Source organism: Myotis lucifugus, unplaced genomic scaffold (genome assembly GCF_000147115.1).
Source record: "Myotis lucifugus unplaced genomic scaffold, Myoluc2.0 scaffold_432, whole genome shotgun sequence".
Classification (NCBI taxonomy): domain Eukaryota; kingdom Metazoa; phylum Chordata; class Mammalia; order Chiroptera; family Vespertilionidae; genus Myotis; species Myotis lucifugus.
Window position 1 is genome coordinate 216,900 of NW_005871480.1, and position 25,921 is coordinate 242,820.

The 25,921-nt window shown below is 41.8% G+C and overlaps 1 protein-coding gene across 7 annotated transcripts in view; it reads right to left on the reverse strand.

The window, feature by feature from the left end:
- Positions 1-25,921, reverse strand: part of CEP170 (centrosomal protein 170) — a 98,849-nt gene that overhangs the window by 19,368 nt on the left and 53,560 nt on the right. For 4 of the 7 annotated variants that reach the window (XM_023744154.1, XM_023744153.1, XM_014468144.2 and 1 more), the window contains exons 9-13: positions 23,352-23,515; positions 22,872-23,165; positions 11,430-11,579; positions 9,952-10,078; positions 5,537-7,366 (exon numbers count right to left, since the gene is read on the reverse strand). In XM_023744154.1, the coding sequence (XP_023599922.1) occupies positions 5,537-7,366; positions 9,952-10,078; positions 11,430-11,579; positions 22,872-23,165; positions 23,352-23,515 (2,565 nt within the window). The remainder of the gene's footprint in view (positions 1-5,536; positions 7,367-9,951; positions 10,079-11,429; positions 11,580-22,871; positions 23,166-23,351; positions 23,516-25,921) is intronic. The other 3 variants (XM_014468149.2, XM_014468151.2, XM_014468150.2) reach the window with 1 other exon arrangement.

Sequence of the window (25,921 nt, forward strand, 5' to 3'; positions counted from 1 at the left end):
AAACCAATTAAAATATGGCTAAAAACATCAGTAATATGGAAAAACAAATTTATACTTTTCATTAAAGGCATTTCATTCAATGCTAAATGTTTATTTTGGTACCTTAGCATATTGTTCATAAAAGGAAATTGTTAAATAAGGAAAAGATCATTTGTTAGATTAAACTTCCTGATTTGGAAACTATGGTAACCATACCCATTATTGAAAATTGTTTGGAGAGAGCAATGCCAACAACAAAGACTTTGTTTTCATAAACTGCAGGAGATATGAAACCACAAGCAGGTATGATGGGACCAAGGTGGGCAATTTAGAAAGAATAGCCACAATAGCTGGCATGGTTCATGAGTGGCAGAGTGCAGAAAAGCAGAATGAGAAACGGAGACCACGTGCTACTAATGTGTGTTACACACCATGTGACAGTATATAAGCAGAGCCACACTAGAATGAACTTTTAATAATCTGAGTCTCAAGATCAGAAAATTGTGGAGAAATTTTGGAGAAAAAAAATAAACACTTTATTTTCATAAGAAATTCATAAACTTTCCACATATTTTTTTTAGGTCTCTTTAAGAAGCCAGTAAAATGGTGATAGCTTCTAATAACATCTTTAAAAGGAAAAGCAACCAAAAGAATAAAACATACTGTAAAAACAGGAAGGTAGCATATCTAGGTTTGTTCTAAAACTGAGGGTAAAATGAGAGAGAAAGTAAGTAGGGTGTAGCAGAGAAATGAAAATGATTGCTCTTCCAGTACTTAAGGGTTAGTTTTCCAGTGGAAAACACGCCATACACAGAGCACTAGGCAGCAAAGCTCAGGTACCTCTGGAGCCCTCAGCTTGTCTAGTAACAGCACAGACTGAAGTTAAAACAGAGCGAAACGACTACTGGGGAGAAGGGGCTGGGAAAGGGACTGTAATACCAGGACCTCTGACCTGCCATTTCTAAAGAACCTCTTAATGCCTTTTGCCTTGCTTCCTAACGATAGCAGCTATACATTTACCTGAAGAAAATCTCTATAATCTGCTAGTTCTCGCTAAAGAAACTTGAAGTTAGTGTTTTTAACTTTCCCCATTGCCTACTTATTTCACAGAATCGTAGAATAGAATGGCCTTAGACGTTAGATAGCCTAAAATAGAGAAGCCACCAGAGAGGCCCTTCCTTGTTTAACGCAAAGTCCAGTCTACTGACTCCGAGTTCAAAACTCATCCCTTACTATTCTGATTGTGTGACAAGTAAATGTTAGAAAATCTCTATTTTAAAAAATATTTCTAGTTAGACTAATTTTTTTTTAAAAAAGGCACCCTCAATTTCTCATAGAACAATAGACTCAGATTTCTACCTGCGTTGAAGAAAAATGTTACTTCAGCCTCTTGAATTTTATTCTGCTTAGGTAAAATCATTTATAGAATTAAGTTTAATTTGGTATCATTAGGCTTATTTGATATCTTGGCATTACTAAGGCATGCCAGATAAATCATTTGATTGAAAGTATGTATGGAGGTATTGGAAAGGCCAACCTCTGAGAGGTTTCTTGGTTGGTGTGATGTTGAATAGCACATATAATAAAATGAGAGAAAATTCTAAGATGGGCTTAATTAGTTTCATAGCTAACCTGAAAATTATCTCAGCTACATTAATTATAAGCTTATTTTACTCATACAATTATGCAACACTCCCTTCTTGTGGAATAAACTACAGTCACTATAAAAACATACCATGATCTAGAAAATTAAAAAATGGAAAAATTATTAGGCTCATTTATGTACGAATGGTCTGATTTCTTTTACTGTTACCAAAACTTTGTTGCCTTTTAAATACATCCACATTTATAGATGTAACAAAAGCATTTCAGACAACAAGCACCACATCTTCATGCTTCATATCATAATACTTTTGTGGGAAATTAAACCACAAACATGTTTCATATGTGTTTTTACGAGCATGTAGCAATAAGATCATGAGGAAAAGATCCCTGACAAATGGCTTAAGCCATGAATACCCAACATTTAATCCCCCCATCTATAAATTTTGAGGACTAGAATAAAAAAGGGAAAGCAGTCTAAAAAAATCTAAGGATATTAACGTGTTCTTTTTATTTTTTAGAATGTTTACTTAACACATAATGAAAATCAACTGCTTTATTTTGATAATTCAGGGTACTTAGTTTAAAACATTTTTAATATAGATCTGGAAACTTCTATATAATGATATTAAAAGGTTAATTGAAGGAATATTTTTGAGAAAAAACTAGTTAACCTAGAAGTATATCACATTAGAATTAAAGAAGTATTAAAAAACCGTGACTCATAATTTTGCTAAATAAGAGATTTTCATTCTTCTGTTTTTATCATACATATTTCTTTGAAAACCTTTTTTAGGCATAGCCTAAAATATGAAATATGAATTATTATAGGATTATTTTTACATATGCCAATTTGGGCTCTATCATAGGCTCTAGGATCAGATAGTTCAAAGATTTTTAAAGTTTACAGTATGCATAGCAACACTGGTCACATATTCCTTTAAATCATATTTCAGAAGCTAAGAATTTTATTTTCTTTTTCCACCCAAGATATTATGATTATCTTAAGTACAAATATCAGAATATCAAAGACAATTCAATTAGCAACATTATAAAAGTATGTCTGTCTGTTTTTTAACTTCCCACCCCATGTAGCTACTTTAATACTGTACCACTGACTGACATATTCTGGCCACTGTCTTTCTGGATAAAATATAAATGTGTATCTTGGGAGAATCTGGATATACAATCCCAGGTCCTGATGGGGAACGTGGCATCAGGAGGAACATGAACTTGGTAAAAGGTCAGAATGACAAAGACCTTCATGTTGTGTATTGGCCTCGTATGTGCCCCTGATAATAATGCAGTGGAGTCCAGCCCTGGATTCTCATCCTGCCCCTTCATAGCTATGTGACCAGAGCAAGTGATTTCTTCTCTTGCCTTAGCTACCTGAACGGAATAACTGCCAGCTGTTACACCCCATGATTTTAATTATTTAACACACTGCTCTTAAGTATGAAGGCCAAGATCTCATACCTCAGTGTGCCCTAGAGAATGTCCGTGAACAATTCAGGTACTTTATGGACCAGCAAACGGCATGTTTGTCAAGCTCTGTGTTCAAAGAAGCCGGAACAAAACTCATCCTTAAAGACGTGAGGATAATATGACATCTTACAGCTGCCTCTTAGACTTGCTGACGTCATCACGTTTGGTTTGCATCTCAAATAAGCCCTTAAGTCAGACACTGAGGAGCAGCCCCAGATCGCTCGTGTGTTAAGAGCTACAATGAGGACAGAGGGAGAGGTGTCCCATCAACTGGGTAACACACAGCCCATGCTACCCCCTATGTTAGGACAGGGGGGTACCGAAACGCTTTGTGAACTTAGAGATGAGGTGACGAAACAAGCAACATATCAGAGGACACCTCACAGAATGGGGCACAAAGCAAATGTGAGTTGAAGAGGTAGAGCCATAGGAACAACAGTATAACACTGAGTAAACATAAACCAAGAGATAGTAGTAGTTAGTTTAAAATGCTTGGTAATCAGCCTAACCGGTTTGGCTCAGTGGATAGAGCGTCGGCCTGTGGACTGAAAGGTCCCAGGTTCGATTCCGGTCAAGGGCATGTACCTTGGTTGCGGGCACATCCCCAGTAGGAGGTGTGCAGGAGGCAGCTGATCGATGTTTCTCTCTCATCAATGTTTCTAACTCTCTACCCTTCTCCCTTCCTCTCTGTAAAAAATCAATAAAATATATTTAAAATAAAAAAAATACTTGGTAATCAGCCTGGCTGGTGTAGCTCAGTGGATTGAGTGTCAACCTATGCACCAGGAGATCACCAATTTGATTCCCAGTCAGGACACAGCCCATGTTGTGGGCTTGATCCCCAGTAGGGGGCATGCAGGAGGCAGCTGATGGATGTTCCTCTCACATCGATGTTTCTCTCTCCCTCTCCCTTTCTCTCTAAAATCAGTAAAAACATTTAAAAATACTTGGCAATCAATCTATGAACCACCAACTAAAACTTGAAGGGCAGAAACAAGAGGATGGGGAAATGGCGAAAATGCTTGTATTCTTTGTGGAACCATGAGTATATGCTACCTTCAGCCTACACTCATTCCTACCACAGGTAGGACCACCATCACCACACCCCCTGACCAGGACAGAGATGGAAAGGTGAATAGAGTGTAGGAAGCAGCAGTGAAGAGAGAGGAGGAGGTCTTGCAGGCTCTACTGTGCAGATGTAAAAACAAAAAGACTGCCTACCGACTTTCCTATCACTCTAACCCAGGACTTAGCGCTGAGATACTTGCTGTCTGAGGCTAAAGAACCTTCAAGTTTTTAACAGCTGGCTCCCCCCAACCCCCAGGCGGGCCTTTTCAGCCACACCCACATCTGAGGCTGATTATGAAGTAATAAGACCATGTCTACAGGGCACCCAAATATCTGTGTCAGTGCCAAAGGGGTCACGAGTTTTTCCACGGGCTTCAGCTCTCAATGTGAAGTACAGAAACAGACAAACATGCCAGAAGCAGTTAAAATCTGGTGGGGAATATGTAGTTTTTGTAAAGATTATGTTAATGACAGCTGGTTTTGTGGTTAAATATGATAGTGCTTTGTGAGATGATGCTCAGAAGCTGTTATATTTCTATAGCCCACTCTGACCCACGAGCTTAGGGACTTCTTAACGAATCCATCTTCTTCCACTGAAATAAATCAAGGGTTAGTTTCACCTGCCCGACCATCAACAGCTCAACCTTTTAAAAGTATAAGTAAGGCATATGACATTTCAAAATAAATAGGGGGAAAAAGGGCAAAATATTGATGATTTCATTCAGCTCTGAAAGGAGTAAGAAAAGGCAGAGTGCTTTTCTTCAGGTTCATAAGGGCTTCGAATTAGGTGAGGATACTAGAAAGTTAAACACATGTTTTTAGGAGCAAAGTGCTAATTCCTATGATCTAAACCAGACAATAATTCCTATCTAATTTTGACAGACAAATCCAGATATCTCACCAACTAGACCAGCGGTTCTCAACCTGTGGGTCACGACCCCTTTGGGGGTCGAACGACCCTTTCACAGGGGTCGCCTAAGACCATCGGAAAACACATATATAATTACATATTGTTTTTGTGATTAATCACTATGCTTTAATTATGTTCAATTTGTAACAATGAAATTGGGGGTCACCACAACATGAGGAACTGTATTAAAGGGTCGCAGCATTAGGAAGGTTGAGAACCACTGAACTAGACAATTAAATCTCCAAGATCAGTTCAGTATTTGTCTAATTTTGAAATCTCTATTTTACTCCAGGATATTGATTGGAAGTGTATGTGACTTCTGAATTTTCTACTCACTAAGCTAAAATAATTTTTATAGGAAAAAACTCTCTCTAGAGTAACCTTTCTGTTGAATATTGGGGAAACAACACTGGAGATTTAATTTTTTAAAACAGGAGTCCCACAACACAAAATAAATATGCTAATATTATAACATATCTGGATCCAATTTACCTGAAGGTGAGCCATGCGTTGAGGTCATACTTTTGACCTTGGAATCTGAGAGCCTCGAGATGCTGTTGGCTCGAATTCTCGGAGAAAATTTATCCGACGGTACTAGTCTGGCTCCACTTCGAATGATGGCTTCTGCGGTCCTTGAAGAGGCACTACCCCTGGAGATGGTCGCCTCCGAGTCGCTGCGAGCCGACAGTGAGCCGAGCCTCGTTCTCCGAGGCTGAGCCAGCAAATCAATCCTCGAGATGTTCCGCCTTCCCGTGGGGGGTTTGGACGTTGAACTTGTTGTGGACACTTCAGAAGCAACAGAGGCTTTGTCAGCATCGGCAAGTTCACTGTCTGAAGCTTCCCCAAGTCGTGCTCGGCGCAAGAGGGAAGTCCTGGTGGGCCGCGGCCTGGGGAGGGTGGTGGACTTACTGGCCGAGCCGGGGGCCACTGGGGACGTCTTGGACTTGGTCCCCTTGCTTCCCTCCAGCTTGGAATGTGCGTGCTCATCAGTTGAGGTAAGTGGAGTCCTCCCGTGGGGTTTACAAGAGTAAGTTTCCTGGTCAGATGACAGAATGTCAGAGATGGCAGAATGAGGTACGCTGGAGGTCTGGTCATCGTCTGTCAAGTCTACCGAAGGCTGTCTCATGCGCCCACTGGACTGGACAAATTTCCGCCCATCTGCTCTCAACCCGACATCCGTGGAGCGACTTTTTGTTTTCTTCTCCACCTTCTCCCTAGCACCACAAGAGGACTTGGCAACATCCTTGGACGGAGACCCCGAGGAACACCTGTCTTTGTAGAGGCTGGTGAAACTCTTTCGCTTTTGGGTTGACTTCCTCTCCGTCTCTCCAGTGACCAGGCTGATGGTACTGGCTGTGTCCACATCCGATTCCGGGGAGATCGAGTTGTCTCTATTATAACTGGGGGTCTCTGGGCCTTCATCAGTTTTATTATCTTCTCGAAGTTTTGCTTCTAGAAAAGCCATGACGGCTTCTGTGTCTTTCAGAATGAGGGTGGTGTCCAGACTGGAGTCAGCGTCCATGGAGTCACTCCTGTCGCGTAGCCTACTGGCGGATGCCAACGCTAAGGAAGGGGGTGTCGCTGACGTCTGCTTGTTGATGTGGGGGATCAGTTCGATGGGGACGTTCGGGCTGGGCTTCTCGATGGTGAAGCTTCCTTGTCGCACTAAGGGCTTGGAGGAGTCCTTCTTGTCTCCTCCCTTGGGAGGGTGGCCTTTCAGAAGCTCGTCGGCTTTTCTGCGCTTGCCCTCACTTGGCATTGCCCTCTCTCCTTTGCTTGCACAATGTCCTGGGATTTTTTCATGAGGCTGTGACTCCTGTCTAAGGGATTCCTCCCTACTTCTTTCTACCGGACCTGACGCATTTTTGGAAGATAATTTAGTAGGTGCCCACTGTGCCTGTTCCGTTGGCTCCAGGTGCTGAATTTTGGCTAATGTTTGCTTAACCAAAGAAGCTTCCTTGTCAGCTTCATGTCTCTCCTTCCCAGGAGAGGAGAGGCCCAAGTGCAGGAGGGCTTTGTGATCTCCCCCTGTTCTCAGGGTCTCCCCATTGACCGCCCTGCTCACCTTGCCCAGGGCTCGGTCGGCATCTTGCCTGTCCTTCTGGTATACCTGCGACGGGGCCTCTTTCTCCTGGAGCTCCGTGTCCTGCTTCTCCCCGATCTCCGACCTCGGTGTCAGGGCCTTGGCTCGGGAGCTCTCAAGAGCCTTTTCCTCGTTGGGAAGCTGGGGCAGGGTCCGCCGCCTCCTCTCTCCATGACCAGCCAGGGAGGCTGCGGAGCCGCTGCTTCTCACGGAAATGCCAGACTCGCTGAAATCTGCATCTGCAAAGAAGAACCACAAGGCAGAAATCAGGGCCAAAAGTGAAAATACAAAAAACACCATATTACACTGGGGTTTGAAGTGTGAGTGAAGCAAAGGCTTAAGTATAAAATAAAACCTTGACTAAATAAGCCAGCATTGTGACAGAGTAGTTTAAAAGGCAAGTACAGTGCCAAGTGCACAAACAGGCAGATGACTGACCAGGGAGGCAGGAAACTGTATGAGATGAAAATGAGGGTCGTTTGATCTGAAATGTAGATCTGCTGCCTCCTTGTCTTTTAATGTGTTTTATGGAAGCTCACCATGGTCACTCTTGCGTTTGTGACTTATCCCATCCTCTAAGTCCTGCTCAAGATAACAGACTCTAACTAGCAGATTACAGAATTGCACAAAGAATGCCTAGTAACCCTGTTGACTTGCTATACTTTCAATGACATGGTAAAGAATAATATACCTAGTTTTTAATAAGCGTTTTATCTACCTGAGAGAATAAATTGAAATTCCAAAGTAAAACAGAAAACTCGGACTTTAACGAGTTTTTCTAAAAATAAAATTCAAAGCTGATTAGAAGAATTTTTTCAATTATAAGTATGAAAAAAGATGATAGGATTTGTAATAATTTTACAAATGCAGGGATTTTAAATTATGGTTGTCTGGTATATTAAGGCCTCATAGAGAAATACATGATCACTTTCTCTTTTTCAAATAATCAGAAGCCAGTGAGAAAATACATATATTCATGTTTTCCTGTAAGAGAACTTGAAAATACGGGGATTTTCCTGAATAAATGGAATGTGTTTTGAAATGAGGGACACATCTTTCAGAGAAATATAAATTAACACACAAAGCATCCTAATCTTTGAAGATAAGTGGGGAAAAATATGCTAGATATAGCTTTTATAGGTCTTTTGTTCCCCATTACAATTCTAAAAGTTTAGCATTTAAATTTCATAGCAATACAATGAGTATGATGCGAGAAAATATTAAACTTACTGATTTAACTTTGAGTAATTAATCATAAATTATTTTATGTCTTATCTCCTTGCTACTTGAAGTATCTAAAATATAACAGCTATTTTATATTTCTAGCATTTCTCACACTGGACAAATATTTAAAAGAACACTTTATATTTAAGTGGATTTATCAGCTCATCTAAATAAATTCATTTACAATAGGAAAGAGATAATGAAGGTCTATTATTTCTTTTTGTTGTTGTTAATCTTCACCAGAGGATATTTTTCTATTGATTTTCAGAGAGAGTGGATGGAAGTGGAAGGGAGAAAGAGAGAGAGAGAGAGAGAGAGAAACATTGATGTGAGAGAGACAAATCGATTGGTTGCCTACCCCACACACCTTGACCAGGGCCAGGGATCAAAACTGCAACCGAGGTACATGCCCTTGACCGGAATGGAACCTGGGACCCTTCTATCCACTGAGCCCAACTGGCCAGGGCAGTCTACTATTTCTTTTCTTTTTTTTTAAAAATATATATTTTATTGATTTTTTACAGAGAGGAAGGGAGAGGGACAGAGAGCTAGAAACATCGATGAGAGAGAAACATCAATCAGCTGCCTCCTGCACGCCCCCCACCGGGGATGTGCCCACAACCAAGGTACATGCCCTTGATCGGAATCGAACCTGGGACCCTACAGTCCGCAGGCCGACGCTCTACCCACTGAGCCAAACCAGTCAGGGCAGTCTACTATTTCTTATAACAAGGGTAGAATGTTACTTCCCACAGTTAATACTTAATAATTTTATAGTGGATTCTTTCTGTAAATGTACCTAGCTCCTCCGTCTGGTCTCTGTTTCCCAATCACAGACTAGTTTCTGTGAACCAACCTGTAAATTATTCTGTCTTTCCAAACACTTTGGCCATACTAACAACCACTACAATTCCTGATTGGTAAAGGCTACAGCTTTCCTAGTACACGGTCGTGTATCTTGTTCAAAGAATTGCTGACTAATGTTTACAAAATTCCTAAACCAGATTGTGGGGGTGCCACAAGCCAGAGACAAAATAAATTTCTATTTCCATTTCTAAGGATAACAAAGAATACAGATAAAAAAAAAAACCACATGCAAATTCTCCTTGAGGGTTTTTTAATAAGAATGTAATGAACTGAATCTAATAATATCATTAGAGGCATATAATTTTGTGTGTTTTTTTTAAAACCTATATTTCAGTTTGCAGAAATATAATTAAAAGGTAATAAAAATCACATTACATAGCTTTGCAAAAGATGCAGTTAGTAGATTAAGTAGAATCTTTTTTATTGACGTATGGCAGAAAGTAGCACTTAAATATTTGTTGTATGGGATGATTTGGAATTGTGTTGGTCTTTTAAAATTTTCATATACATTACATACACTTGTGTATTTATGTGCTTCATCTACAAATTATCTCTATCAACAGTGTGAATTAATTTTAATGATTTCCACGTTAGTGAAATTAAAATGATATATGGAGCATAAGCATGACCATATGTGAACATGCTTATTTGGGTTTAATTTACTGCTCACTGTATAGAATTAGCTTGTTTTTAAGACGGATGTGTTATTCACACAGACACACACAGAAAATACCATTCTCTAAGGGAACAGGGACAGACAGCTCCACGGTCCGTTCTTCTGGGTCGTGCCTCGTGTGGTTGGCAGCCAGACTGGCCCATTGTGAAACCCAGCGCTTGCTTCCAGATGCAGCCGTGCCTTCCTAAGGGAGAAAACAAGGAAACACGATAATGCAGTCTGCTCAAACCTGCTTCTCACGGCAGAGAATTCCAGTTAGTCACATTAACCTGTCACACAAAGCAATACTTGAACCTCAGATTCCTATATTATCATTGATTAAATTTCCTCATTCTATATAATAAAAGGCTAATATGCAAATCAACCGAACGGCAGAACGACTGGTCGCTATGATGCACACTGACCACCAGGGTGTCGACTCTCAACACAGGCAATTACTATGCTGGGTGCTTTATACACCTTATTAAACTCCTGGCAAACAGATTTATTAAAAACTAGTAGCTCTGTGCACAAATCCATGCGCCAGTAGCTCGCCAGTAGCTCACTGTTGCCCTCCAATAGCTCTCCGCCTGCTGCCCCGCCTCCTGTAGCTCCCTCCACCCCGCACCCCCCTATAGCTTGTTGTCCTGCCCCCTTCTGTAGCTCTCTGCTGCCTGATTATAGCTGCTGCCCCACCCTCCTGCTGATCCCTGATCCGGTCGTTACGCAGTTAGTCGTTACGCTTCACGGCGTAACGACCATTTGCATATTACATCTTTATAATATAGGATACCATTTGTAGAGATGAGAAAACTGAAGAAAGAGAGGGGAAGTGACCAAGTCAGAAGTGGCAGTTCTGGGATTTGAACTCGGGTCTTTCTGGCCCTGCCGTACCATGCTGACTCTATAACCACCTTCACTAAGCCATCCTTGACCAGTTTCACTCTTCTCTAATGACACTGCCTGAGGTCACAAGTTGCATCTATCAGGCACGCCCTCGCATAGGTTTCCATTCTGAATCATGACCTCCTAGAAAGTATGAGCCGTGTATATTGTTTGTTTTCTCTAATAATGCCAATTAGAGCAGCGAGCGTATAGCTCATTCACTGCTTACTGAAAGCTAACATTTTCCCTCACTGATAACAGAATATTAATTTGAAAGAACACAGTAAAAGAACAGAAACAGAATTACTGCATGATCGCCTTGGGCTTTTGTTAGAAACAAATACCTTGGGAGGATTTCATTTTTAGGAGTATTGTACAAGGGGACATATACATAACTTAATATCATTAAAAATGATGAGGCCCAGCCAGCGTGGCTCAGTGGTTGAGCGTTGACCTATGAACCAGGAGGTCACAGTTCGATTCCCGGTCAGGGCATCGATGCCTAGTGTGGGGCGTGCAGGAGGCAGCCGATCAATGATTCTCTCTCATCATTGATATTTCTCTCTCTCCCTCTCCCTTCCTCTGAAATCACTAAGATTTTATTTAAAAATTATTTTAAAATGACGGGAATTCACATGCATGTAAGAAGTGAAGCCGAGGGCAGACGGTACCTCCGCGTTGTGAAAGCCAGGCGTGCCCAGCGGTTTCCTCTCCTCCGTCATCACTGCGGCCGAACCCAGAGCCCAGTCTTTTATCAGGTCTTTCTGCTTCTCATTGATAACAGGCCTGTTATAATCCTGACTGTCATCCACGCCAAACACCTAGGGGAGAAGATCATGTGATACATGAGAAGTCAGGTTAATATGTGAATGCTATCAGTAACTTCAGGGGCAAATAAAGATATTCTAAATTGATTGCAATCATGAGAGCAAACTTGTTTAATGACAAGGTCATATCCACGTGGAGAGAAAGCTGGGCGGTCAACAGGGCAGTGGCAGCTCACGTTAATGTAAGTGTCCTTTCTGAATGTTTAGCAAATGTACTGTTTGCTACTAAGAAATATTCAGGGTGTTATACGTCATTTGGTAAAAGATGTCAAGAACACTGTAATCATGCAGAGTTAAAAAACATACCACTTCTTGCTTCAGTTGTATCTCTGTTCACTTATTGTTGAGAAACATATTGGGAAACTATAAATGTATGATGGATTTTATGTGTTCCTTCCCTGACAAATGTTTAACATTTACATACATGAGTTAAATTTATGCATATAACTAAGTTCCCAAATAACAGACTTTATTGTATGGTCTTTGTATAGGACAGTGGTTGGCAAACTGCGGCTCGCGAGCCACATGTGGCTCTTTGGCCCCTTGAGTGTGGCTCTTCCACAAAATGCCACGTTCGGGCACGCACGTACAGTGCGATTGAAACTTAGTGGCCCATGTGCAGAAGTCAGTTTTTGGGCTGGGCGAGTCTATTTTGAAGAAGTACTGTTGATATTTGGCTCTGCTGACTAATGAGTTTGCCGACCCCTGGGATATAGCATGATTCTCAAACTATATGCACCTAAAAATCACTCACAGGCCTTTATTTAAAATGCAGATTTCTGGGTCTATCACACGGATTAGCAGATTTTGAATAAGCAGACTGTCTCTGGTGGACAGTTGAAATATTCTAAATACAGAGACCAACAATCACGTGCTTTTAAGAGCAGGACCTGAGTCTTACTCATTTCCTGGCTCATAATAGGCTCCCATTTTGCCAAAGAAACTGAAGAAATGTTAACTACATAAACTTGAACATTCCATGGTCTCTACTGTGTTCTCAATGCTTATTATTTACAGAACTCAGTTGTGGCCGTGATTATACAATCAGGAAAAATATCCTGTGTGTGAATTAACACTTTGTAGAAAGGAGCTTCAGAACATAACCAAGGAGACTTCATTCTGTTTTAAAAGGGAAAAATACCTTTGTTTAAGGTAATTTCTAGAAAACTGTGTAATGATCATACAAAACATCTATCTGAAAAGTTCTGAAGTTCACATGTACTAAGGCAGATGTCAGATTTTTAAAATGACTAAAACTTGGGAATTTTACCACTAGATGGCCTCATTACCTAGTATTTAGTTCAAATGTAACTTTAGTTTCAAGAATTATGATTAATAGCCTCTTGAACTGCTCAGTATTCAAATGATTTTTGCTTTAACAGCAGTTGGTAACTTGGGTTGGTGAACACACAATACAACATACAGATGATGCATTATAGCAGTGGTTCTCAACCTTCTGGCCCTTTAAATACAGTTCCTCATGTTGTGACCCAACCATAAAATTATTTTTGTTGCTACTTCATCACTGTAACGTTGCTACTGTTATGAACTGTAATGTAAATATCTGATATGCAGGATGGTCTTAGGCGACCCCTGTGAAAGGGTCGTTCGACCACCAAAGGGGTCGCGACCCACAGGTTGAGAACCGCTGCATTATAGGATTGTATACCTGAAACCTATATAATGTTTTTAACCATCATCCCAATACATTCAATAAAATACAAAAAGAACAAATTGTATGTTATCACATTCAGATCAAATAGGAACTTTACTAACACATGGAAGCACATATACAGAAGGGACAAGCCTGCTTCATTTCGCTAAACATTGGAATTAGTTTAACAACAAGAAGCAGGAAATACTAAATATATTTTTCTATGTGCTCTGTCTCTGACCCCACTTGAGCAGAAGGCAAATCAGAGCTCCTCCAATTATTTGGGCTGTCTTAAAATTTAAACATTTTCTAACTCAAGTTCCTCAATTCCTAATTTACTGGTTTATCCCCTTATTTTTATCATTATAACTAGAAAAAAAAGCGCCAACTCAAGTTGGAAAGTGGAAGATAAAAATAGCCACGTGTGATGATGACCTGCATGTTGGATCTCATTGGCATAACTTACAAGTTACCTTGATTTTCTGATTTTAATGCTAATCATACTCAGGATGGATTTCCAAACCTTGACTGTCTCAAACATCTAAGCACCAGCAGTTTCTAATAAAATATAGTCAATCTCTCCAAATCACTTCTGACACTACTTTGAAATGATAACGGAAGACAAAGACATAAACACAAAGTAGTAATGCTTTTTGGAAGGGAGCTGAGTAGTATAGAAAATACTCAGATGTTGTCCTATGCATTCCCTTTAACGCACTGGAGATGCTGTACATATATCTGTCAGAGAAGTAACTTTTATTTATTTTCCAGACAAGTGATGAGCCTGAAGGACCATTGCATGGGGAAAGCAGCCTTCGAAGCACATCCCCATATTTTTGCTAGTGCTTTGAGAAATTAATGGGAGCAATGCCAGGCCAGCTGGAAATTCGTGTCATCATTTTTGTGTGTAGGTATAGAAACATCCATTTGTGACAACTTGCATGAGAAAGCAAAGAAGACCTCAAAAGCTAACACTGTCTTCATACTTTAAGGGCATTACACTTCTAACTGCATTTTAAAAATTCAGAATTCAGTGGAATAAATGGTTCTGAATGCTTAACAGAGAATTTGTATGACCTATTTGTAATCAACTTTTAAATTGAAAATTCAGACAAAATTGTTAGAAAAAAACGAGCTCAGAATGGAGGCAGGAGAGCTGTTTTATAATTCATCATGGTAACAAGTGCTCATAGCATAATGCTACTCACAATAGTCAAAAGGCACAAACAACCCAAATGTCCATCAACAAATGAGTAAATAAATGCACACAGTGATACATTATTTAGTCACAAAAAGGAATGAAGAGCTGACACGTGCTACGTCATGGATGAACCTTGAACACCTGATGCTGAGTGGAAGTAGCCAGTCACAAAAGGCCCCATATTGCACGATTCTATTTCTATGAAATGTCCAGAATAAGCCAATCCTTAGCCCAGAAAATAGACTAGGGGCTGCCAGAGGCAGAGTGAAGGAGGGTCAGGAAGTGATTGCCTAATGGGAGTGAGATTTATTCGGGGGCGATTACAATGCCCTGAAATTAGACACTGCTGAGGATTGCACAACCTTGTGAATGTACTAAAAGCCACTGAAATGTACACTCAAGTGGTTAAAATGGTGAATGTTATGTGAATTTCCCCCCAATTTTTTAAAGAAGGCACCATCTGGCTTTATTCTTCCTTTTACTTCTGTTGAATAAAACCATGTTCTCCAAACGTGTGTCCTCTCCCTGAATCCATCCCGTGTCTTTGATTCCTCCCACTCCCTGGGAGTTATAGCCACAATCTCTTCCTTTCCCATCGGCGCTCAGCATTCTTTGTCTATTAGACCCTTCTTTCATATCTCCAAATGATGCTCACTCTGATGTTCCTATAGTTAACATGTCCAAATTCCCTCCTTTTCATGGCTCATTTCCTGGTCACACATTCCTTCCTTTCATCCCTAAAATCTGGCTGCTCATCTACCACCCTCTTCTTGCCAAGATCCTTATGTGCTAAGTCATTAGTGAGGAGCTGCTAGAAACTCAAACGCATCTCTAGTCTCCTACCAATCAAGGCACTTCCCCTGAAACTTGCACATTTCTTCTGACACAACCTACACTCTTTTGCACCTTTCATACTATTAGAAGCTAAGCGTACACAGGCTTTAAACCATACATTTCAACAAGTTACTTTAGGATCAAGATAGAACCTAGTTTCATAATACAGGATAGTCTGTTCGTGGAGGCCTGGTGAGATCGGATCCATCTATAAGTTCATCAAAATAAATTAGCTAAGATAAAGCTAACCACATACATATATTGATAAAAATGAAAAAGCGTATCAAATTTTTCTTCTCATTCATATTGAGTGTGAAAAAAAAAGATACTGAGTATCTACTACATGTCAGGCACTGTTCGAGGTACAAGAAATACAGAAATGATCAAGACAAATAAGATCTTTCTAGAAAGGACAGAAAATAAACCAGCTAGTGATGAGTTCTATAACAAAAATAACACCTGGGGATCTGATGGGGATGCGCAAGGGGAATGCGGGTGAGAGAGCGCCTCTGAAGGAGCAGGCGTGCGGAACACAGGGAAGAGGGGCCCAGACGGGGCACAGCCCCTGACAAGCTCCCAGCCGGGAAACTAGCAGATTTCACACAGGAACAGGGACAAGGGAGTGGGGCAAACCTATTAAACCTTAAGCTTCTGACTGGGAAAGGTGCGGTCCCCTGGTAGGGCTTTGGGAGGTAACAGGGCAGAAAAGGGTTCCCACACTTAATAAGAAGGACTTGGGGTGCCACGTAGGGGAGGGGAGCGCCAGTCAGAGTGACCAAAAGTAAATTCTCCCGATAAAAAAATGTTTTATTTATTTATTTTTATTGATTTCAGAGAGGCAGGGAGAGGGAGAGAGGGAGAGAAACATCCATGATGAGAGAGGACCATTGATCCGCTGCCTCCTGCACGCTCCACAATGGGGATCAAGCCCGCAACCTGGGCATGTGCCTTTGACCGGGAATCGAACTGTGATCTCCAGGTTCATAGGTCAATGCTCAACCACTGAGCCACACCGGCTGGGCACCCCAATAAAAATATTTGAAAAATCACTTAGTGAATAGGGCCAAGGAAAAAGATTAGTATAAAAGGAAGAAAAATCGAGCTGCCAGAATTTAGCTTTTCAGAAGCACTGTTTGCTCTGGCCCATTAACTCAGACTATTTCTGGACTGAAAGGAAGTAGGAAAAATATGAAGTTCAACTTGAAAAGCGGCCTGTTTCCAAGTCCCTTCTCACTGTCCCAGGCTCTTACCTGACCTCCTGCCCCTTCAGCCCCGCACACATCTCATTTTGTCTGAATGGATCTGGAGGGCGATGCTTCCCGCTGGGTTCTGGCTGGCACTGTCCACCTAGTTGCCTGTCATCCGCGGTTCCCTGGCTCCGGCTCGGATCCGGCCTAACATCTGCTGTAAACTTCAGGGCTTGGAGCATCGCATCCCACACCACTCCCACCTGGCCCCGGGCCCTAGTACTGACTGCCCTTGGGCTGCCTGACTCGCTGCTGTCGACGTGCCTTTATCCTGTGTCTCTGGTCTAGTTAGTCCTCCTGGTACTGGATTCTCTCCTCTCTACCAGCTGCTGCCTCCAGAACCAGCACTGAGTAACAAGGCCCCTCGAGGGGAGGGAATGCACTCGTCAGAGGCCTTGTGGGAAAGGCTGCTGTCATGATGGACAGGAGTCAGATCTCAGCACAGGAAAGTGTCTGGAAGAACTGCTTTATGGTATGAAATGTATGGAAAACAGAAACACTCCCCCTGCAAATGACAGAGCCTGAGGCCCTCTACAATGACCATTTTTTCCCTGGTTTATTTAATTTTTAGCTTTCTGTGCTCACTCTAAGTTGTTCTCATTTAGCATGGAAGGCTAGGAAGTAGCTCTGACCACATTCTCCCAGCAGCGTCTGTCTTGCGGGAGGAGTGGGGAGGGAAAAGGAATGGGTACTACTGATGCTATGCCGGGTTCTCTAGCTGTAACAGGGAGGGGGAAGGAAGGGGGGCCGGGGAGACCACTACTACTGGGGACAATAATTACCTTTAATCCAGCAGTCAACAGCACTTGCTTTAGCGCATCTCCGTGTAAGCTTAGATGTAAAACTCAAGAGATCTTTATAGAGAATAGGCATTTGTGTTAATACTATAAGAGGAAGAATTTGGGGACAGTGCATAAAATAAGATTACCTACTGATAAACACACAGCACAAAAATATCCACCCAATGCTGTAACCCTGGGGTTGGCGAAGAGCTCTCACTACCATTTAACTACAACCAGCACAGAAAAACACAGATCTGACATTTCAGCTTGGTCCTCTCTATTCTCTTTTTAAATATCTTTTTATTGATTTCAAAGAGGAAGGAAGAGGGAGAGAGAGATAGAAACATCAATGAAGAAAGAGAATCATTGATCCGCTGCCTCCTGCACGCCCCCAACTGGGGATCGAGCCTGCAACCCAGGCATGTGCCCTGACCGGGAATCAAACTGTGACCTCCTGGTTCATAGGTTGATGCTCAACCACTGAGCCACGCCGGCCGGGCTTAGTCATCTCTTTAAAGAGATCCTTTTTAAAACTGTAGGCAACTTCTTCCAAGTGAAGATGCTAATACAGGTTCTTCTTTACACCCAGGAATACAATGCATTATGGGAAAACTGAAAAGGCCTTCAGTGCTTATCATACCTAACTCTGGTGTACTATGTGACACTGCTGCTCACTCACTTTTTTAAAAATTCTGTTTCTGGTCCCAAGACCATATTTCTTTTGTTCTTCTGTTTGATCTTTTTCAGGCTCCTTTGTTCACACTTATCCCTTTGACCAGTGTTGGTGTTGCCAAGAACTTCATACTCTCTCTCCTCACGTTGTACATTCTTTCTAGGTGAACGCATCTATTATATTGCATTCAGCTACTCTCTAGTATTTCCCAAATCCGTATTTCAGCCCAGACCTCTTACCTAAGACCGAGACATTTATATTCAACTGAATGTTGGCCATGTCAGCAGCTTTTTAATTGCTTCTCTGCTTCGGGCCTTTCCAATTTTTAATCCATTCTTCACCCCTGAGGTGATTAGATCATCACTGCCCTACTGAGACGTTTTCAATGCCTCCCCACTGCCTTCAGCATAAAAATCTGGAGTCCTCGCCGTAATATACAAGAGCCGCCAAAGTCTAGTCCAAGTTCATCTCTCTAAAGGGAACACGGTCCTCTGAACACGTCTCCCAGCCTCCGTGCTTCTGGACACGTCTCCACATATGGAAACCTACTCACACATGTGTGCGATGGGATTAATTCCACCTGTTTCAACATGAGCTCAGTTGGCATTTCAATTCAAGTTTTACTGAGAGCGTATACAATGCCAGGCACCGGCAGTCATGGAGTTGATAATGGTGTGTGTGTTGGAGGGGCGGGGGCGACGGGGGAAGCACGGGACTTGGTTGGAATGTCTGTAAGGAGGATTCTCTAAAACGTCGGGGGCTTCTGAGGGGACTTGCTGAAGGCGGCAGCCACTAGCTTGATTTTCCAAACAAATCTGGTTCCCCGGAGTGTTTTGCTAGAATCTCTATTTAGTCTTTAAAGAACCGACCTTGTAGAAGCATATACTTTCTCAAGGATGCTTGCCCTGCTGATTGTATCTAGAGGTCAATTTTAGTTCAAACTGTCAGGACAATAAAAGCCAAAGGAGGCAGGCGAACAGGGCGACCTGGCGGCGATAGCCAAGTAGTGCCTTAGCCTCTCTTTCACAGAAACGTGTCAGAGTCATCATTCATCCGTTGTTCAGGGTCTGCCGGTCAGCCCTGGCGCGCGCTGTGTGTGTGATGAGGGAGTGAGAAAGTGAATAAACAGGAAGTTATCAAAGGCATGTTTAACCTGAGAGTCCCTGTTGGGAGCCATTGGTACCCTTCCTCCAACAGATTATGTCCCTCAATGCAGTCACCAGACTATCTTTATTCCTGTTTTTACTTGTGTAGTTCCATCCCTCTACATATAATTTTTTAGAAAATTGAAAATCTCTCCTAACACAAAGCCTGGCACACAGTGGTGTTGAATGAAGATGGCTAACTAAAGCAGCCCTCAGACACGGAGAGAAAAAGGAAGGAGACGACATAAAATTCAGGACCAAACAAATTCAGATGGACAGAGCCCATGCCCCACGTCCACCCCGTAGGCCCCACTTCAAAGGGAGAAAGAAATTGGATGGCAGAGCTTCTTCAGCATTTGACACGATGCCTCTAGTTACGCTGCCCGGAGTTCGTGTGCCCTGATTCTGGCTCATCTTGGTTTCTGTTTGCTCCACACCCACCAGTTACTTCTTCGTCAGACACTTGATTCCCACATCCCTGCTTTTGTTGCCAGAGCCTGACTAGTTGGCCTGGATTTGCCTCTGGCTGTAACCAGGGCTCCTAGCATCTCAGCTTTTTCTCTGGTCCCCACGAGCTAGTGCAGTGGCTCTTCTTCATCCCCACCGTTACCGTCTTAGCTGTTTTCTGCTTCAACCGAACTAAGAATGACTGTGAATGACCTACTCAGACACATAGTGCCCTGACTCCCTTAAATGGATCCTGCTTTTAAATCTTGCTTTTCTCACCCTAGCCAGTTTGGCTCAGTGGATAGAGCGTTGGCCTGCAGATTGAAGGGTTCCAGGTTCGATTCCGGTTAAGGGCATGTATCTTGGTTGTAGGCTCCTCCCCAGCTGGGGCCTTGGCTAGGGCCCATGCAGGGGGGCAACCAATCAACGTGTTTCTCTCACATCAATGTTACTCTCTGTCTTTCCCTATCTCTTCCACTCTCTCTAAAAATCAATGAAAAAATATCCTCAGGTGAGAATTAAAAAATAAATTAAAAAAATAAAATCTTGCTTTTCTGTATCCATAGTGTGGCCATATAATTTGTCACTGAAACTAAGGCTTGCACTGGCTGGTGTGGCTCAGTTGGTTGGGCATCTTCCCCTGCACCAAAAGGTCGCTGGTTCGATTCCTGGAGGTCAGGGCATATGCCCAGGTTGCTGGTTTGATCCCCAGTAGGAGGTGTGCAGGAGGCAGCCAATGGGTAGTTCTTTCTCACATTGATGTTTCTCTCTCTCTTCATTCCTCTCTCTCTAAAATCAATAAAAACATATTTAAACACACACACACACACACACACACACACACACACCCTGAGCCTCTTTATAGAAGGAAAAAAGAGATGCTTTTGATCATTGCAGACAGCAGGTGGACACCAGGTTAGGCGGGCCCCCTCCATCCAGTTTCCTAAAGGGTCCAGCTGCTACAAGGACTTCTTTCTTGGCTCTCTGCTCCTCTGGCCAGGCCGCTCCCTTGCCCTGAAAGTTCCACCTGGGCTTCAGATGAGCCTTTTCAGTGCTGGGAGAACTTTCCAGGCTTCATCAGTGCCTTGTGGAAAGACTCATTTGTGGAAAGTTCTAGTAAGGGTAATAACATCGCTAACATTTATGGACCTCGTATTATAGGAGAGGCATTGTGATAAGCATTGTATATTATTTTATTGAATTCTTTTTAGTCCTTTTATTTTAGAGCAAAGACAAATAGGCTTATACTCAAGGGCATATACTTGTATCTGTACAGTGTAGATTTCATCCCAGACCTATCTGCCTGCAAATGTAGACCTATCTGCCTGCAAATGTTCATGTTCTTAAATACCGTAATATAATCCTTCACTGAAGTATCTTCTAATAGAGAAAATGCTAATCATTATAAATAAAAGATCCATAAACCAAAGGCATAAAATTGATAATAATCTGAATTTTAAAACTTCTTACCATACTCTTTTTTCAAAACTGATTCTTTTATTTTCTACTAGAGGCCCGATGCACGAAATTTGTGCAAGGGCCTTGGCCGGGGTCCCAGCCGCCGCCACAGCAGCACGGGCCTCTGCCACCTCTGCCTCAGCCCCCGCCCACTGCAGCTTTGTCTGGAAGGAAGGACATCCGGTCTAATTAGCATATTGTGCTTTTATTATTATAGATTAGACAGTATTTTAAATAGCAATGTACTTGTCCTCATAGAGGGAAATTATGAACTTTAAAATAATAGGAAAAAAAATGTCATTATCAATTCCCAATGATAAAAATAATCCCAAATCCCCAAGAGTCATTTTCTATGCTCACACTTCATCCTGAGGCTTCTTTTTATCTAATCATAAAACTTGCTCATCTGGTTTTTAGTTGCCACACCTCCATTACCAACAACTACATAACAGAGCTCACATCACATCCATCTCCTACTGATGGGTCGCAATCTCAACAGTAAAAGACAAGGAGCATATGCTCCTTAGTAAATGCATGCTTAGAAATTACATACCTGCTCGAGTGTAACTAGAGAATCCACTCCAACATGGAAATAAAAACTGTGATATTAAAAGTAAATGTAAGTGGCCTGGCCGGCGTGGCTCCTATGACCCAGGAGGTCACTGTTTGATTCCCAGTCGGGGCTCATGTGTGGGTTGCAGGCTCGATCCCCAGTGTGGGGCGTGCAGGAGGCAACCAATCAATGCTTCTCTCCATCATGGATATTTCTACCTCTCTCTCCCTCTGCCTTCCTCTCTGAAATCAATAAAAATATATTTTAAAAAAATAATAAAGTAAACATAAATGCTCAGGATCTCCCTGGATCCCAAAGGGTTATCTTGTCTACCCTGAAGGACCACTCTGTAAACTCATCATTTAAACTAATGCATCTCAAGTTAATGAGCACACAAACCACCTGGAGATCTTGCTCTCAAAGCAGATCCGGGTCAGTGGATGCAGGATGGGCCCAAGAAGCCATCTTTCTAACAAGCTTTCAAGCAATGCTAATGCAGTTCACACGCTGAGTAAGAGGAACTTAACATGAGATCAAGCATTGGCCCAACTTAGGTTGCTATCTTCCAGGGAGTAAAATAAACAGCTCATTATAAAGTCAACTTTCCATCACCAAGAGCAAAATTGAGGAAAACTACTTTTTAAGCCATACACCAATCACTGGACACATTGACCAATAACATGAAAACAAATCTGAAATGTAAATATTCAGCATGGCTGGGCATACCCTCGCTCAGCTCCAAGTACCACAAACAAACGGATTTTGTTTTCACACTTTTTTTCTATCACCGAAGATAGAAATAAAAAGACATTAAGAAAATAAGAAAAAGAACAAAATTGATTAAAACACCTATTTTCATCTGCTTCCAACATGAAGTAGTAGGCAGGAAACCTGTGATTAACTATTATAGCTAACATTTATGTTTATATCAACAGAGTCATAGCAATCTGGTTTTTTTATAGTGTTTTTTCTTTTAGTTTTTAAATGTATGCAAAATGAGAATGGCCAAAGTATACTATTTAAAAACCCTATCTTAAATGTAAAAACTATAATAGGTCCTGACAGTTTAAATGTACAAGGACTTTACCTATGAAACTCAGGCAAATTCAGAACATCAGCAGAATAAAATCAGAAAGCATTTGGTCTTATTGCTAGTCTTACAGTTTCCCTAACAAATCCTAGGGTCCCAATACCACGGCCTGCATGAGACCGTCTCATGCTGATCTGCAGTAATTTCCGCCAGTCAAATCCACCCCCCACAACTAGCATCGTCCCACGTTTCAGTTATTTACCTTGTCAATCATTTTTCTTGCTTCCACCTCCTCACTGTTGGGATTCTCTAACTCAATGGTATAAGTACCCTTGTCACTTTGGTCATCATCATTATCCTTTTCAGAGGTAGCAGAGGGAGCTTGGTTTTTTAACATTTTATCCATCTCCTGGCTCGGTCTGTGCCCAAGACTCCCTGAACTTCTTAACAAGGCAGCTGGTAGGAAGGGGACAGGCACGGCGGGCTCCTCTGATTTCTGCTTTAACAATTTCCCATGTGGAACACCATGCCCCCCTCTGCGGTGCGCAGAGCTAGTCTGTAAAGACAAAGAAACCACTTTGGCATCTGCTGCTGGAGATGGGGGTTTTGCAAGTTTTGCGAGTGGCGTGGAGTAAGTCGTGTCCTCACATAAGACTCCCGCACTCTGAGTGAGGGAACAAGACCTTCTCTTGCTGGGACTGTCTCCATCAGAGAATGCAATCATACAGGCGGTGGGACTTACGACTGCCGGGTCCTGGTGCTTGTCCGCGGCCAGGGCCTTCTGCAGCTTCTTCTGTTCCGAGTGGTGGCGCCTTAGGTGCTCCTCCAGCGTGGCCCGTTTGCTACAGCGCCTGTGTGCCCCAGCGTTTTCGGAATCGCTCTGGGTACCATCATCGTGTTTATTTCCTGGACACAAAAGAGAAACGGCATCATAGAGAAGGGCAAAGTCCCCGGAGCAAGCAAGACGCACGCACAAAGGTGCCATTTGTTTTCCCCCTTCGCCATTCAATCCGAAGTCATATGTTCTTTCCAGTAACAGGCTCTGCAAACTTCCTTCGACTGCAGAGCTGCCATTAGAATGTCGCCAACCCACAATGAGGCCCTGTATAAACGACTGAACAGGACTGTCTTTCTTTCTGGAAATTTTAACTTTAGGATGATGCATCAATGCATTAACAGATAAGCAAAGTGACAGCATCCACGATAATCTGTATTTACAACATTAATAAACATGAATCCTACCTTCAAACCTTATACTTTATTTAAGCAATCAAAAATGCGTTTCTAGAATTAGTGAGGAAGAGAAAGGAAAAGGGTGATTCTACTGAAATGCTTTATCCTTACACAGGAAAAGAGAATACACATGCCATAAAAAATGTGATGAATCTTAACTTATGATGATATATACTACATCCCTAAGTATAGCATCTTTAGAATTTCCACCAATGACTGTACGATTATTTACAAACATCTTTTTAGCTACAAGAATTTTTGAAAATCTGCATTTTGAGCTCTAAACTCTGGTAGCTTCCGAATTAAATAAAGCATGCTGAAGGCCCATCTATAAAATCCTATATAAATCTAACACCTACTTGGCAAATGGCATGGTGCTAAATATAACCATATAAAAAAGTTAAGTTAGAATATATTGGAATTTTGAAACATCAAAATGTAAAACTATGACAATTACTTGACTTTTCACTGATTTGAATTCTCATTACCTAAATAAGAATATTACAGCAGTCAAATAAGTATTATATATATGGCATAAAATTATTAGAAAGTCAAGAATTATTCTATGCATGCTTAAGATCAACTCATTTTGAGGGCTTTTAGAAGCTATAAATGAATCTATCAACCAGGTGTGTTCCAACGTTTCCAGGACTAAATTTGATTTTTAAATTGTCCTGGGCCACAAATGTAATTGGAATACTTGCTGAATAACATGGCATCAAAGAAAATGATGAGCAGAACTGAGACTTAGAGGCTGGGGGGGACAACACACATATGTCCCGGGAAAAAGTTGTTTCATATTCATGGGCTGGTTCTAATAAATTAGAAGCTGCCGTGTTAATGATTTAACACAAGAGGACCAGCTGTAAAAATGTGGTGCATAAACGCAGCGAGAAGACTCAGGAGGGTGAAGAAACTGGCAAGGGAAGCCCAGGGAGTTAGCAAGACCAAAAAGAGGGGTTTGGGGAGCTCTCGCAGCGCAGGGATGGTGAGTAATATAAACCTCAGATAGACAACAAATCTGAAACTTTCTTCCAACTAGTAACTATTCCAAATGCAATCTGAAAAGAAAACACACACTTGTTTAATTAATAGACTCCCTGCCTCAGGTAATTAAGCTACAAATTCGAGATAGCAGATGGAATTAAAAAAAAAAAATCCCACAAGTTCAAATACAAAGCTCATTAAAAACAGGACCTTTTTCAGCCTATCTCACTGTTGCAGTGGGATATATTGAAAGAAATCCAGTTTGCAAGAGGTGGATGTTACTAACCGCCAATATTTCTTGCATAATAAATGCAAAAACCCCGAATCACACACGCACAACACCAAAACAGCATCTTAACAGAATTTAGTTCTTGTACCACCATATAAAATTTGGCACGTAAGTGGTGTCAGGCCCTTTCAGTATCTTCTCTTTAAGTTATAGCTTAAAATTTTTCTTTTTCTTTTTTTAAATATGTTTTTATTGATTTTAGAGAGCAAGGAAGGTAAAGGGACAGGGAGAGAGAGAGAAACATGGATGTAAGAGGAACATTGACTGCCTGTCTCCTGCATGCCCCCCACTAGGGATAAAGGCCGCAACCTGGGCATGTGTCCCTGACCAGGAATTGAACTGATGGCCTCGGGGCTCATGGGTCTACACTCCACCACTGAGCCACACTGGCAGGGCTAAAATGTCTATGTGAATGTAAACGTCAGCCATTTTCTTTTCTGGAAAATTTATTATTTCTCTTCTACTTCTCAGTGTCACACAAGGTGAACATGTGACCAGAACTGCAATCTCTGTTTTCTCTCAACAAAAGAACCACTAGGGAACCCTCCTCCCCTAGGTTTCTTCCTGTCTGTCTTGCCTGTCTCTGACTGTGCCTGAATAAGCGGACTGTCCCTTTAAGCATTGGGGGGCAGGCTAGCTGGACCGTGCCAGCAGCTGTGGCCGAGAGGAGCAGCTCTCCTAAAGGGTGAAGTGTATGGGCTTTGTGAACATTCTTTGCTTCACTGTCCCAAAGCGCGTGCACTTGACTCTTGCAGGAGCAAAGTTGTTGTGTTTTTTGGTTTTGTTTTGCCTAACTTTCAAGT